At 30.7% G+C, this 17,005-nt stretch overlaps 1 protein-coding gene across 1 annotated transcript; it reads left to right on the forward strand.

Moving 5' to 3' along the window:
• Positions 1–11,100: 11,100 nt before the first annotated feature.
• On the forward strand, positions 11,101–16,776 carry LOC106690663 (probable serine/threonine-protein kinase kinX). The gene is made up of 3 exons (XM_014436172.2): positions 11,101–11,990; positions 13,867–13,948; positions 15,957–16,776. The coding sequence occupies exons 1-3, from the start codon at positions 11,272–11,274 to the stop codon at positions 16,734–16,736; spliced, it is 1,581 nt and encodes a 526-aa protein (XP_014291658.1). The 5' UTR covers positions 11,101–11,271; the 3' UTR covers positions 16,737–16,776.
• The last annotated feature ends 229 nt before the right edge of the window (positions 16,777–17,005 follow it).

The following is a 17,005-nucleotide window of genomic DNA, read 5'->3' on the forward strand; positions in this document are numbered from 1 at the left end:
TATGAAACACAAAACTATACAGAAGACGATTTGAGATTAATCAAATATTATTAGAAATTATTAACTAGAAACAATAATTACAATAGTTTGGAAACTGATGTACTTGACGTGAATATGGAATACTTCTGCACTACAATTACTTGTTGTCAAGTTTTGGAATGATACTAAGCTCTGTTGGTTTTTTGGTTTTCCCATACCCTTCTTTCCACAGGTAGTCTGTTTATTTATGTTAAGCAAACCTATATATTTATTATTATTAGTTTAGCTTAGTATTATTCTATAGCTTTTGCGAATTAGTTGTTATGCACGTGCTTATTTACTCAATGTGAAATAAATCATTTTCATAAAATTCCTAACTAGTAGTGTTTCTAGTAATCAAGTTAAATTATAATTTTGATTAATCTAAATTCGTATTCTGTACATTTTAATGTATAATAGTTAATTAAGATAATCCTTTTAAAAAAATCACTGTAGAATATGAGTATGAGAACAATAAGATCTCAGAATGACACAGAAATATAGCTGTTTTCTATTGGCTAAACCTAAGAAACTATGAATATATACATTCTCTACAGTCAAAACAAACGTTATCAATATTTGAAAATATATGGGAAAAAAAAAAATATGTAACAGATAATTCCCCACCTAACCTAAAAATAATTTAAATCATTTGAGGATATCCAGATCAATTTTCTAACAAAATCAATTATGCCCTGGAATAATAAAACCTTTTTAGCAAGAGGTAATAGTATTAAATATTTTGAAACCCTAACCTTTCCATAGATGTATAGAGTTTTGAATTTTGTGGTTCACTGCAAAAAGTTTTTTTCCCGATCATGCATATTTTTCTTTATAAAGTAAGAAATCGAAAAAATGCAATTTCATGTGAAACTCAATTATAAAACCTCGAAACAATTATGCTAACATTATCAGTTAATGGATCAATTTTACATTAAGGACCAGCTCTTAATATATGTATTTTTTTTATTTTAGATTGAAAATAAAGTTTATATTTATGGGTAAACAATATATTCCTTCAAGCAAAATGATTATATCTTCTATATAAATGTTTCATTCCTCTGTTAAAACTTTTATTCTAAACTATACACAATTATCATGTGTCAGATGATAAGGTTAAATAGACTGTTCAATTATTAAGTTGTCTGTAAATGACTATATTTATTAATTTATTTCTTAACTTGATTTTGTAGAGATCCTCAAGATAACTAGGTTTAACCGAAAAAGCGAATAAACTAGAATAAACAATTCAATAAAAAAAATAAATGAATATTTTTAACAATAAAAAATTAATAAAATTTAGTTAGATCTTAACATTTTAAGTAGAACAGAAATTCTGGAAGTGATGCTTTTCATAAACCATTAATAAACACATTAACTTCTAGATAAAGAAGGATATCTATTTCATGAATTTTCAAGTTTTAAATCAAGGATCCTAAATGTACGTGTGTGTGCCTTGCCTTTTTAAGTCTTTACCTCATATTTTCATTTCATCCTTCATAGAAATTATTTATTGTTAGCTAAACTCATAAAAATATCCAATGGTTTACTCTTATCGTTATTATTTATAACTCAATTGATGAATCATTCCTAGATTTGTTATAACTTTTTTTTAATTTACTATTGTGTATTTATTATTAATATTGTGATTCAGATGAATGATGAATAATGAAGAGTTCAGCTGGTCTGTTGCATGACGTCATTCTGCTTACAGCAGACCAAGTAACAGACTCTCAACCATGTTATATATTATATCGTTTTAACATGGTAAAATCAGGAAATATTTCTCCATTTAATACGCTTTAACATGGTAAAATAAAAATCATGAATTCCCCTATTATAATACCTGTTCACAATGATAAAAAAAATGATTCGTTGTTCAGGTACAAATTGAGAAAGTTTAATATTAATTATTATGGCATTCATCAATTTTTTATATTTACATCTGTTTAATAAATGATTTACTAATCAATTTAAGTTCTAATGTGGAAAGACGTTAGTAGTGAACTGTTTTGCCAGCGAACTGGACCCAGTGAAAGAGTAAGAATATTAAAGAGTTGGTTCGAAAGGGCTTTTGTATGGAAACTTTAATGAACTTTATTTGGAAGCACTATGTTATTGACAGAGTACCATATTGATTATATTCAACGCAATTAATACAGGAACTCTCGTTGGGATGTCTAAAAACTATACAGTATTGGTTTCCCACTGATGACACTAGATCGCGCTACTGGTTCTTAGTTACTCATCAACAGAACATAATTTCTAACGGAATCCACGAAGTTCATTTCATTGTCATTTAATTTTTAAGATATATTTAAATTAATATTAATTTTTTTTTGGGGGGGGGATTTATTTGGCTGGAATAAATTATCGCTGTTTAATGACGAACATACCAAATTGACAAGCTCCCTCTTTTTTCATCATTTTTCTTTGTCTTGATTAGTTTAAATTTTAATCAGACACAAAACTAAATGTCCAAGTGATGTTCGGAGGCCAAAAACCCTTTATTTATAAGTTCGATTAAAATAATTCTTAAACGAATACCCTTTGCAGGCAAATAATGTTCATGTAATAGTAAAGAATTAGTTTTAAATTACAGTTGCTTATATTAAAATCACTTTTTCAACAAAATGTATATGTCACAATTAACGTTATGGTTAACATCAGTTTTAGTGTTTAAATAATCCTGACTAACTTTTGTAACCTTGGTAACTTACGTGATTTATGAGTTTAAATATAAATATTTCTTTCGTAACTTAACCATTTCATTAAATGATTTTATTGGATTTTATTTTTTTCGCATTATAGAAAAAATGGTTTTGCAAGGAGACTGACTATACATGAAAACATCATAACTTTATTAAATTGAATAAATAAAAAAATGTTGCTGATGTATGATGAAAGGAACAATGGATATCCGGTGAGGTGGCGGTGTCTGGCAGCTGAAGCGGGAAGCTTTCCTTTTTTTGATACTTAGCATTCCGTTAGCTGCTCTCCAAGGCTAAGGTCACTGCCTCGCCAATATTTGTCCTCATCTAACATCTCGGTGTTCAGTCATAACTGTAGTATATAACCCTATAATACAGTTATGACTGAACACCGAGTCAAGGTGTATAATTAGTATAGGGTGTTTTTTTAAGCCCGATAGAACTTGAAATTGTAAAAAATAACACAAAAAATAAAATTGTAATCAAAATTTTTTTTTTATTCGAAAGATCAATACGTGACATTAATATTTGAAAATGATTTCGGGCATATGGGCACCGCGGCTGTTCTTGACGAAGCGCATTCTGGACGTCCAATTTTGGGCCACTTTTTCGAGCACTGCTGGCCGTATGTCACGAATAACACGAACAATGCTGGCCTCTAAGGCGTCAATTGTTGCTGGTTTATCAGCATAAACCAGTGACTTCACGTAGCCCCACAGGAAATAATCGAGAGGTGTCAAATCGCACGACCATATGCGGCAATTTTGCTTATTAACAAACCCGTTAAGCCAAAAATGCGCCTCATCGCTGAACACAATTTTACAGAATGCGCTTCGTCAAGAACAGCCGCGGTGCCCATATGCCCGAAATCATTTTCAAATGTTAATGTCACGTATTGATCTTTCGAATAAAAAAAAAATTTTGATTACAATTTAATTTTTTGTGTTATTTTTTACAATTTCAAGTTCTATCGGGCTTAAAAAAAAACCCTATATTAGTAGTGCTATAAATAACTAGTAATAGTAGTAGGTCAGTCAAATATTTGAAGAATGTCATTTCTATTCCATGAACCTAAATAGATTGGGAGTGGGACTGAGTGTATCGGAGGCTCTGAATGATGAACAGAAGAACGTGGAAATGGTTTTGATTTTCTTAAAAAGGAATGGCCTTATGAATAAGATTTAAACTCGAATGTTTGTTGTAAGTACAAAATAATTCTAAAATAAGTAGTTATTTAAAATATTTTCGTAATTATTTAAACAGTATCAAATCTTTAAATAGAATTATAAAGTGCGAAACATGGGCGTTGATGACCTCAGGGTTTTACGCCCTAAAGCCCCATCCAACAACAACTAGAAATAATCATCCGGTCATTATCCTTAGCCAATTACATGTTTGATTTCACCTGATGTAGAAAAAGATTATCTGTGGAAATACTGTCATATTTATATTTTATTCCTATAAATTCCAAAGTTATTCACATTTATAAATATAATAGCAAATTAAAATTTGACTATTTTAAAAGCATCGGTTACAACAACTGTAATTTAAATCTATGAATTAATAAAGTACTGTTAAACATGTTAAAAAACAATTTGTACTAAAAAAAAAAAATTAAAACAGCTATATATTATAAAAATAATAATGTAGGGGTTTGTTCATTCTGAGAAGAAAGAATATCTAGAAAAAATAGCAATTCAAAACCGATTTCCATATTACACATATGAGAGAATAAATTGCATTCGTGAATAATTGTTGAATTTATAAGTATGTAATAGCAAGTAACTGTTTTTTTCGTAACCTCCTTTGTTTATTTATACGTATAATACAAACAAACATATTACAAGGATGATATATAAATAGCAAGTAACAAGATTAAAGAAATGAAATATACTTTTATAAAAGTCTTAAAATCATGAGAGAGGTTTCAAAACTGTGGCAGCAGTATGTTGACGGGTCGAGACGGTTCAAATTGGGTTTATAGATATTGGCGCAGACATCGATACTCAAGTACTTGGTAACCAACAAGTAAGTGTGGTTCTGTGTTTAAAAGCCCAAATATGAACCGTTTTCGAGATAGCGCTCGAATTAGGTACGGGTCGAATCTCATTCCAAGGCAAGCGTCATGGTTTCACGCGGTTACTTACGCGACGATTAAGCGAACGGCTCTGCCGATTTTTATTATTTATTCATTATTATTAAGTCGAGCTCAAGATCCTGAAAATGATTTCATCAAATTAGTTTATTCTCTCTATCTGTGGACATATAAAAACATGTTGAGCTGAAGACAACCAATTCATGGGTTTTATTTCTTAAATCACATATTAAAAAAATAAAATAAAACAGCCGGGTTTGCTTTACATACTTTCTCATTATTCGTTCCTTTTCACTGACAGATTATTTAAAGTAAACCACAGTGGTCCCTATTCATCCCTCTTCTTTCAGTCCGCTGGTGTTCCTCAGGGTAGTATTCTCGGTCCCCTCCTATACACAATCTATACAACAGACATCCCAACCAATCCTAACACTATCCTCTCCACGTATGCCGATGACACATTTGTGCTCGCTGTTAATAATAACCATTTAATTGCATCCCAAACTCTACAATCCCATTTCACAGCTCTTGAAGAATGGTGTCTTAATTGGAGGATTACAATAAATTCCAACAAATCCCATCAAATTACCTTTACCCTACGTCGTAAACCTACTAACTGCCCTACAGTATACTTCAATAATGTTTCCCTTACCTCTGTTGAACAGATCCGCTAGCTTGGACTACTTCTGGACAAACGATTAACCTGGAATTCTCACGCAAGACTGAGAAGACAGGAAACTGCACGTCGATTTCGACTATTACAGCACTTACTAGACAAACGGTCCAAACTTCCAATTCATTACAAAAGACTGATTTACATGACAATTATAAGGCCTATCTGGACATACGGCGTTGAACTTTGGGGCTCCACTAAACCTTCAAATTCCTCTCGTTTCCAATCCTTACAATCCAAAATCCTCCGTAAAATCCTAAATGCTCCCTACTTTGTCACAAATAAAATCATCCATAAAGACCTTAATGTTTCATTTGTAAGCGATCTAGCCCGAACCAGATATCAATCCTTCCATTATAAACTTCCTAACCACTCAAACCCATTAGTTTCTAATCCTGCTTCCTCTTTTATCCTGGACAACCTTCCGAGGCGTCTGAAAAGAAGATGGCCTCCAGACCTAATGTTGTAAAAATGTTTTTAGAGTGCTACCAATGGGTAGTTTTTCTACATGCTTGTACCATACCGTTATGATTTCCTCAAATTTACTTGATGTATTTTATGTACAGTTGTAAATATCAATAAATAAATTTTAAAAAATTACATATAGATATTTCAAGAATGTTTAAAACAATTTGAGCTCAAAATATTGAAAACATATGTTTAGTCAGTCTGTTCCTAAATATGAAACTTTTTTTGAGTGAATGGCTCAAGAGATATTTTCATGTCTTAAATTATTCAGGCCCTCAGATTTCCACTCAAACTTTGTAGTCCAATTAAAACATTTGTTCGTGTACGGTATAGCTAGGAGGTCTCAGTGGGCATAGTTTAGGGTTAAAATAAGTTTACGGATAGCTGAATCTTAACTGTGAAACTGAAGGTATATTTTCCAGAGGGGGCAGGTATTACTTATTATGTAAACTGTTACCTGAAAATGGTCGTTATAATGTATGATGCTTCACCAATTGTTTTTGTTGAATAGAGTTTATTGATTTCACTACATTGTTTAAATGAATAAGCAGGATATAGCTTATATTTTGAATAAATTAAAGAAGAACAAAGCAGAACTATCGCATAGGTATGATGCGATAGTTCTCGCAGGGGTAAACGAGGGGCTTATTTATTGTACCTTTCGTGAATATCGGGACCATTCACCAATCCAATGTCTCATTTTGACCAACCTTCTTCCGTTTTCAGGGAATGTTATATTCTATGGCAGTCTCATTCAAATTTGAAACCTTTTGAACGTTTCTCGCATTAATTGCAATGCCATCGGCCCTAAGCAACGATGGTCCTCTTCTTCTCCTGAAATCATAAAGTGACTCCATCAGCAGTTCTTTTGGCAGATTCTACTTGTTCACTTAGACAAGGTATCCTGTCCACATAATTCTTTAATTTTTGCCACCAGGTTTGAATTGGTCTTCCTAAACCGATATATAGTTCCACTAGACACAACATCTATGTGTTATATGCTATCTTAAACAAGATATCATATAAGACATACATCCACTACAGAACTACTTTACAATAAGGAAATCGCATCTAATTCCTGCTGTAGTTCTGCGCTGTACCGTTGTCTCGAGTCAAGAACGAGTTAAGTTAGAAAAAGTCTTTTACTTATTTTTCTCAAATCGGTCGTCTCCTTTCTAGACCTAAACACCTATTTGGTTTTGGCAGTTTTGACTTCCAGGTCATTTCTTCTATCAAGTGCCACAAGAACAAGAAAAGAATTTGATAGTTTGGAAAGACAACAGATATTACTATTTGTCTGTAAAAAAAAAAAAAAAAAAAAATCACTGTCTTATGAAGCGCAAAATCAAAAAATAGGCAAGAGCACAGCATTTTCCTGGCGCGGTACTTTTTCTTCCCCCTTCTCCGCTAATTTGGACTTTGCAGCTAACATTGTCCATTGTAAGCCTCATGAGGCTTATATGACAAGATTATTAGGAATCTTGGCATGCTTTAGATTCACATACGATTGTTCTCCAATCCCACTATCGTTGGCTGCTTTAAAATCAATAAATATTTAACACGAAACGGTACCTTTCAATTCCAAATTCTTCATTCGTTCAGGAATCGTCCTTTAATTATATTTTTTTAAATTCATGAATATCTGTTTCCATTGAGTTAAGTAATGGTGAACAATTGTTGATTTTTCTATAGAACCATTGTTTTGTCTTTTCTTGGTATTCTTTCATCTGGAACGATCTCAACAGTACTTCCTAGTCAACTCCAGTTTAGCTGTGGACCGTACGATTTATTCATTGTTCTGAACATTATTTCATGATTTTAATTTTTATTTGGCATCTCTGTAGTATTTTTTTCTATTTGCAGAGATATTGTTCTAGAGTTAGAGATAATAAGAAATCGGATTTTGGTGCTATAGCACGTTTTGTTTCCAACAGAAATCTGCATAGAGTATGCACGATTAAAGTATTGTTATGAGTAGATATATTCTTTCTAATTTAATTAAATAAATATAAAAATTTCAAATCACAACATTAGAGTTTCGAATAATACAGAACTCAAGGTTCTGATTAAACTTCAATGTATGTAATCAAACGTTCCAAACTATTATAGTCTTAGTAGTTTTAAGAAGTTTATAATTGAATTTTACATTTAGTATAATATGAATAAAAAATCGTTAATTGAAGACTGATCTTCAACATTTTTGTTTTTTATGATTGCACAAATGAGGTAAATATTTAGTAAATTTATTTTAATTATGACAAAGGTTAGATAAGATTTACGAGTGTGAATTAATATTATAAATTCCACAATAAAGTTAATTTTTGATAAATTAGTCTTTTATTCATATTTTATAGATTTTGGGTATCTACTGCACGTTTCTCGGTTTTTTACTGCCCGAAAATTGGTGCAAGTGATAATTTAGTTACCATCTGTTTCGCGTTTATTGTTGGGTAGTGAGTCATAATTAATTATTAACTCCGAGTAGAATAGGAACTGATTCTATTTACTCTAACCCAAGAGGCGATAGATACAATATAGCTAATGACAAAATTACCTCCATTATGACAGTTGAACTACTACTAGAGTACACTGCTATGATTACGAAGGCTGTTGGTCAGAGGTTCCTTCGTTAGGGGCCCTTCAGGCTTCAATCATCTCCCATTGCCTCTTATCCTCTTTTTTACCATCTCATTATCTCTAATTATTCCCTCTGTCCTTTGTCAAAGCACTGTGGGAACTACTGCCACTCGTCATAGAAGTCATTCTATGTGCTATTGAAATTACTAATCTTAGTGTCGTGACGATTGACATATAGGTAGATTGATGAACTGTTGAAACTATTACCGTGGCACACTATGTTCCTATATGCGTGATCTTATTTGTTAATAATTAACATAACTTCGAATATAAAAAAAAAAAAAAATTAACATAATAGCATAAAAAAAATATTAAAAAATTTTGTAAAAGAGACCAACGTTTCCATTTTCAGATTTTATATCTATTCATTTTCCCATTAAATGAAGGTTCAGTAGAATGATATTAAATTTGGTGATCTGCGCGCATTAGAAATTTTCACTTAATAACTTATCTTGAATTGAAGTTAACCATTGCTCGTTTTAAAATGGATATTTATTTACCATTCACGCTGACAATACTTCCCCTCACTACATTTCCATCTATATGTTAATAAAATGTAAGTGAAAATAAAAACTATAATTAATTTGTTTTCTTGTTTCCTTGGTTCTTATAACTGTATAGTTATAGTCAACTGCATCGAGAATTACAAATGGAGTCAATAAAAGAAAAAAAAAATTCTGGATTTTCTCTTTAGGACGTCTGGTGAGTCAATTCATAAAAAAATGTTTGAGGTTAATAACTTCCAGTTGAATGAAATTAGTATTAAATTATCATAATATGGTAAAACGTTTCGGGACCACTGTCTCATATTCATATACTTTAAACCTCATAATTTCATATAGGAAATCATGTCACACTTTACACTGTGTGCCTCCTTAGCACAGCTACTACTCTTAGTAAGTAATAGTCTCTGTGTCATCTGAAAACATGGTTTCCTATATGAAATTATGAGGTCTAAATTATATGAATATGGGACAGTGGTGCGAAAAGTTGTACCATATGATGATAATTTATTACAAATTTCATTCAACTGGAAGTTATTAACTTCAAAAATTTTTTATAAAAAAAAAAAAAAAGATTCATGTACTTGCACTCCCATTTATTGATAGTTAAAGGAGCGGTGACTTATAACTTAAAAAATCCAACCTCAATCCAAAGACTGAAGCCTGCTGCTAAGCAACCAGCTATCAATTCTATTATTGATATTACTTCTATTTTATTTATTTGTTTTTTCTCATCGCTTTTTTTCAAATTAACTGATTGTTTTTTTTTTCCATTATAGGGTATTTGCACGTTCTGTTAGGTTTACGAATGTCGTTATTTTTGTTATTAACCTCATTCTCCTCTCTTATTGAAAATTATTATTTCTATCTATTTATTTTATCTTAATTTTTTTATTTATTTATAACGTTGTATATAGTGTTAGGGGTGTCTTTTGTCTGAGACTATACCCCCAAAAAAATTCAACTTGTGTATATTATTAACCGTGTAAGGCCGGTCATTATAAATAAATACCGATCTGTTATTAAATAAATAATAATAAGGACAGTAGTAAAAACCCTACGACTATTGTCATATCCATAGAAATACAAAAACATTTATAATTATTACAATTTTCACTTAGAATTTCTTAGATACACGTACAATTTTTATATTCTTACAATAAAATACTGTTTTATATCTTTTTATAATTCAGTTTTTAAACACATCTCAACTTTATTGTTAACTTGTTTTATTTAGCAGTCCTGACGTTTTACACATTGGAATACAACCAAATTTCTTGTTAATTAGTTCTATAGAATTATTGCAAATAATCCTATGCAACTAATTTCACCATTACGTTACATTAAATTTAAGGACGTAATCGAAATATCTCTAAAAATAATAATTTATTTATTTATTGAAATATGGCTTATTAAAGAATGCAACTTCAAATTTATGATAGAAAAAGCTGAACTGAGAGAGTTAAAAAACAACAATTTGCACTTTTCTATAGTCTCATTATTTTATTTTATTATATTGTTTATTCCCTCAACCATAATAAATTGAAAGAAAGAAGGAAGATTGAAAAAAAGAAAGAAAAATAACCTGAGACTAAAAAATGCCCATTCCTTATTTTTTTTTTCTGCAAGCTGGATTAATAACGTTGGATTCGTTAGGTTAATTGGTTACTTGATACGGGTGGGATAAATATCTGTCTTCAGGTTATATTCTCGGCACTGCCTTCACAAGATATATTTTTGGAATTCCGTACATTACTTTCCATACTTAAAAAGTATTTTTGTGTTGATATATGTGAATATATACACACATTAATAAGTCTAAAATATACAATCTAAGTGTGATAAAGGGAAAGAAACCATTAATGCAGAAATATAATTAAGTTACTAAGATTATTATTCGAAGCAAGGTTTATATTAATTTAAGCTTATGATATAAATGCTGAGATAAATCCTTAGATAATCACTCTGATAAACAAGTATTTTGACAGCTCAAGCATGATCAATTAAAAATTCTACATTGGTTTGACTTTCATATAGACAAAGATTTGCAGTTCGGATTTGTAGTTCAATAGTGACGTAATACGTTTGCATAACTAGCTTAGAACTAACTATATAAGCCAATGCATTCAGCTTCGTTACCAGTGTCCAGTTGACATCAGCAGCACGATGGTCAAACAAGAGCTTCTTCATCTTTTCCTGATTATAGTGACAGAATGCGTTAGTATCGAATTTCAAGACAAACATCCAATAAGAACCGAAGTGATAACAAAAGAAGAAGTGGTGCCTTACCCCATCAAAGTGGAGAAGCACGTTCCAGTACCAGTTAAAGTGCTGGTAGAAAGGCCTGTTCCTTTTCACGTGCCGAAACCTTATGCTGTCCACATCGAAACTAAAGTACCTGTCCCGGTAAAGATTGAAGTACCGCATCCGTACCCGGTCTATAAGGAAGTCAAAGTACCAGTTGAGGTGAAAGTTGAGAACCCAGTACCCTATCATGTGCCAAAGCCGGTTCCGGTTTACGTTGAGAAGAAGGTACCTTACCCAGTCGAGAAGGAAGTACCGTACCCGGTGAAGCAAGTAGTTGAAATTCCAAAGCCATATAATGTACCCTACATTGTAGAAAAGAAAGTACCTTATATTGTTGAAAAGAAAGTGGCAGTGAAGGTCGAAGTACCTGTTGAGAAGCCTTACCCAGTGGAAGTTACTAAGCCGTACCCAGTAACAGTCGAGAAGAAAGTAACGTACATCGTGGAAAAGAAAGTACCTTACGAAGTGAAAGTACCTGAATTCATCAAAGTACCCGTACCTGTTCAGGAGCATTCTAGGGAAAACTACTCGAAGTCCTATGTAGATGGAGAAATTGGTTTGGAGTCCTCTACTCATCTGTGAATACTCGTGAATTTTAATAGACTTGTTTTTATTTCTTTAATTTTAAATATTTTGTTGTTTATTGTTGATTTATATGAAATATAAATATATTGTTTTTAAAAAAGTGTATTTGTTTTCTTTTTTTACAAAATTAATGCATTAATTTATAATTCCAAAGGACATTGGGTCACGTTATATTTTTGTCCATAAACCATGCAATAATTGAATAAAATATTAAAATTGAGCTAATTTTTACACATAATGTATAAATATAAAAATAAATATTTAAATGATTTCAAAGAACCCCAATTTTTTATTATATATTTTTTTATTTTACTTATTTTTTGTGCCTAGTGCAAAAACTCTCATTTTTATACAATAGGAATTGATTAATTTCTAAAATTATTGGATTGAAAAAGAAAAATACTTATGTATTTTGATTAGAAAAATATACACTTGTATGAACAACTGACGTCCATTTAAAACTATAAAATTAAATCAAACGGGCTACATCTGATCTTTCTTTTTTAAGCCAATTTTTAACCATTGAAAAATTACCACGAGAAAAGTACTTTCCGGTTCAACTAATTAATTTATAGTTTCTAATTCACATTAAATAAAATGAATGTTTAAATAAAAGTAATTAAATTGCAATCTTATATTCTACCCTAAATTCACATAATTAAATAACATATTTTAATTACCGCATATTCCTGAATCCTTCCTTTAAATATAACATTATAAAAAATAAATAATATAATTATTAAAAATAATATAATATTTAGAAAATTTTGAATGTTTTATGGCCCGGATTAGGATTCACATAAAAAATTGTTTAACAATATAGCTTTTGTCCATTTATTACACAAGTCTTCAACAATATATCTCATGAGTTTGGAAGTTCTTTTTCTTTTTCGTGTGTTTAAACCAAAATTCGTTTTCTTCTTTCATTTACAGATTTTTTGCATAGCCATGGTAAGCCAGTTTTGTAGATTGAAAACCATGAAAATTCCTCATAGTTCCTAGCGTACTAATATAATTGAATTAGAATTTTCAGGGTATCAATAGGATGATAAAAAAAATGGTTTTTCTTTTTTTCTTATCCTGTAAACGTTTTTATGGAGCTGTGGAAAGATTTTTCAGGGTATCAATAGGATGATAAAAAATGCTTTTTCTTTTTTTTTATCCTGTAAACGTTTTTATGGAGCTGTGGAAAGATTTTTATTAGCGTTATATACCAAGGATTCCACTCCGAGTTCATTTTTGGCTTTATAATACCCAAAAATTATATAGATCAGTCCAATTTTCAAAAGTTTTTTCTTTTGTAGACCCGTGTTATCAATGTCTATAAATGTTTTCTAAAAAAAAAGTTCTTGTTTCCAAACTTTTTTATACCATTGTTTTTTTTAACTTTTTTCTAAAAACTATTAACATACTTTTTATAATTATTATTCTCAAAATATGAGTGAAAAAAGTTTTATTAAAAAAACAAACATGTTTCTTTGTAATTTTTAACTTTAATAATGATATTTTCTGTAGAATTTCACTTTACAATATGTACCTATAATCGATAATAATGCTCTTTCAACACAGACCTGATACTATGAGTATTTGGATAGTCGTGAATAAATGCAAGTGTGTGTGAAGAGTGTTTTCTCAACAAAAACAAAGAGTATTTGTTTGGTGTGTTTTCTTCCTGATACTCTAGTATTTATTTTTCTTTATGTTTACTTTTATCTGTTTACTGCTATCATGATTAACACAGCGCAGAAAAAAGTGTTTTTTCTATGAATAAATGATAATGCAAAAAAATAGGATCTAACTGAAAACTGGAGAACTTCAAAAAGTAAATATTTTGTGTTTAATATAAAAACATTGAATGTCCGTTAACAGTTGTGGGATTAAGGAACATCGGACATCAGCCAATGAGATAATGAACTTCAGCAAAACAAGCTCTGAATCATTCTCAATCCTAGTGACTTATTTATGTATTAAAAAATTCCAAAATTTATTTTCGATTTATTATTTTTCAAGAGTTATAATGTTTATCACCAGTCATCAAGGAAAAAATTGTATCCTTTTTACTTTTACTTACCTATATATAGAATATATAGTAAGGGAAAGTTTTGCGATCATACGAAATTCCGAATTTGCGTTTTTCGATGGAAGTACACGTTTTGAGGTCCCCTAAATTGAAATAATCAAATATCGCAAAATGATCTTTGCCTGTATTTGTGAGTTGAAACACTAACACAAAAATGAAAAGTCGTACGTAACTAAAACCATCTAAACATCATCTAAAAACTAAAACCACAACTAAAATATAATGTGGTTAAATGTCTGGGACGTGACAGCAGGATTTTCGGTAAAATCTTCCGACCTAAAGTGCAACTTTATAGATTCATTTTTTACATTTTATAGATTTTCTCCAAAACATGATATAACGATTTTGATTAATCTCGGGGAATCATTGAACAATTTAATGCCCTTTATTATCAGATATCCCTTATCCCTATTATTATATTTTAACAGGGTCAGCTATTTGTTTGGAAAAAAGATTATAATTAGTTCTCATTGTTGAGAGCATTAAATAATGGAGAATCACAAAATATAAAAACAAAAAAAATCTGAATAAATACAAGAAATAAAAAAGAAAAATGGATACAGGCTCGAATAAAAAAAAAAAAAAATCTCCCGAAACAATCCTGATTGCAATTATATGTTTACGACTTCGTTAGCATTTGTTGAACTGTTTTATTTCTGACAGGAAAAAAGTTAATATGTGTTATTTCAATCCATGTTAATTTCCACTTTGTGAAATCTTCATAATAGATGTTTTAAGGCATAAAAAACGCATCTTTATTAGATTTTATGTTTTTCTTTATTTATTATCACAGCTATTTATTTGATGACACCTCCAGTCATAGTCTTATAGTCCCTGTGCATACATCTTTGGTTCAAAAATTAAATTTCGTTTAATAATAAAACCTAGGATTATAGTTTTATACGCCAATTATATTATTTCATATATCAAATTATATTTTAATAATGGAAATTTAAGTTTTAATTTAATTATAAGGACAAGGGCAAGAAACGTAAGACGATGTTTGAAGGGTTCATCAAGGAAGTGGTTGCAACAATATAAAGGATGTTGTAACTGAGCTGGTGCAGCTCTAAATGTTCATTACAATAACGTTTTAACAAGAGCAGAAGTAATTATTTTTTTCTTGTGATAAGATAACTGTTATATATTCATTATTATTGCAGTAAACATCAATGAAAGGATATTAATATATTTTCTTTTATAATTAATAATAATGTTTTAGAAATTATTTTATTGAAAAATAATTATTAAATAGAAGATTTAAATAACAGTTATTTCGCAAATTAAAATAGTATTGTGAAAATGTTAAAATGAAACTTGTTGTGATAGGTGAATAACTATTACTGTCGGCCTGAGGAAAAGAGTATTAAGGCGGAAATAATCGGTAAAGTGATATTTTCTCTATTCAATTTACGAACCCGGATTAGCGTTCTGAGATAATTCTGAGTGAAATTGGCTGTTTCGTCCTTGTAGGAGTACACCCGTGTTACGTAGGCAGTGTCAAGGGTACGCGCTGACCACGCCTGCAGCGGTTCTTCTTTCCTTCTCAAATATTAGCAAACATTTACTGAGGTCCTAATAGAACGATTAAGTTGTATTGTATAAATTGTATGAATAGAATTAATACAATTATACACAACTAATTTCTTTATATATATTTGATTACATTTTTCTAATCACATCGAAAGTGGTTACAGCATTTATTGTTAGTGTAATATATGTGCGAAACAATTTGTATTTCTGTTAATAAACATACTTTTTGTAACATTTCAAGCGTATAAATTAACACGAAGAAAGAATTCCCGCATTGTTTTGACTTTCTAATCAACATTACTTTAATTGCTGGTTCAAAGATGATGTAATACGTTTGCATAACTAGATTGTACCTATCTATATAAGGCAATCCTATGAACATAGTTACCAGTATACATTCAACTTTAGCAGCAAGATGATCAAGGTGGAAAATATTTGTCTATTCATTTTAATCGTGACTGTATGCAATGGCTTCGAACATCCAATAAGAACCGAAGTGGTAACAAAAGAAGAAGTGGTGCCTTACCCCATCAAAGTGGAGAAGCACGTTCCAGTACCAGTTAAAGTGCCGGTAGAAAGGCCTGTTCCTTTTCATGTGCCGCAACCTTATGCTGTCCACATCGAGACTAAAGTACCTGTCCCGGTAAAGATTGAAGTACCGCATCCGTACCCGGTCTATAAGGAAGTCAAAGTACCAGTTGAGGTAAAAGTTGAGAAGCCAGTACCCTATCATGTACCAAAGCCGGTTCCTGTTTACGTTGAGAAGAAGGTACCTTACCCAGTCGAGAAGGAAGTACCGTACCCGGTGAAGCAAGTAGTCGAAATTCCAAAGCCATACAACGTACCCTACATTGTAGAAAAGAAAGTACCTTATATTGTTGAAAAGAAAGTGGCAGTGAAGGTCGAAGTACCTGTTGAGAAGCCTTACCCAGTGGAAATTACTAAGCCGTACCCGGTAACAGTCGAGAAGAAAGTAGCGTACATCGTGGAAAAGAAAGTACCTTACGAAGTGAAAGTACCCGAATTCGTCAAAGTACCCGTATCTGTTCAGGAGCATTCTAGTGAAAACTACTCGAAGTCCTCTGTTGATAGAGGAATTGGTTTGGAGTTCTCTACTCATCTGTGATGACTGTGCTTGTTTTCAGCGTATTGTTTTTTACAATTGTTGATTTTATATTGTTTTTTGTTTCTTGTAAATTTATTTTTAATGTAAATATCTTTTCTTAAAAAGTGTATTACGATTGTTAATCTTTCTAGTCAATTTATTAGTATAAATATTTTATTTTTATAGTTATTTTGTTTTTATTATAGAACTTTACTTTTAACTGAATTTTATTTTATTGATGTTAGTTTCTTTTTTTTTGTTAACATTATGTAACCATTTCTCCTAATGAA

This window comes from Halyomorpha halys, unplaced genomic scaffold (genome assembly GCF_000696795.3).
Source record: "Halyomorpha halys isolate HHAL.00 unplaced genomic scaffold, Hhal_1.1 Scaffold1800.1, whole genome shotgun sequence".
Lineage (NCBI taxonomy): Eukaryota > Metazoa > Arthropoda > Insecta > Hemiptera > Pentatomidae > Halyomorpha > Halyomorpha halys.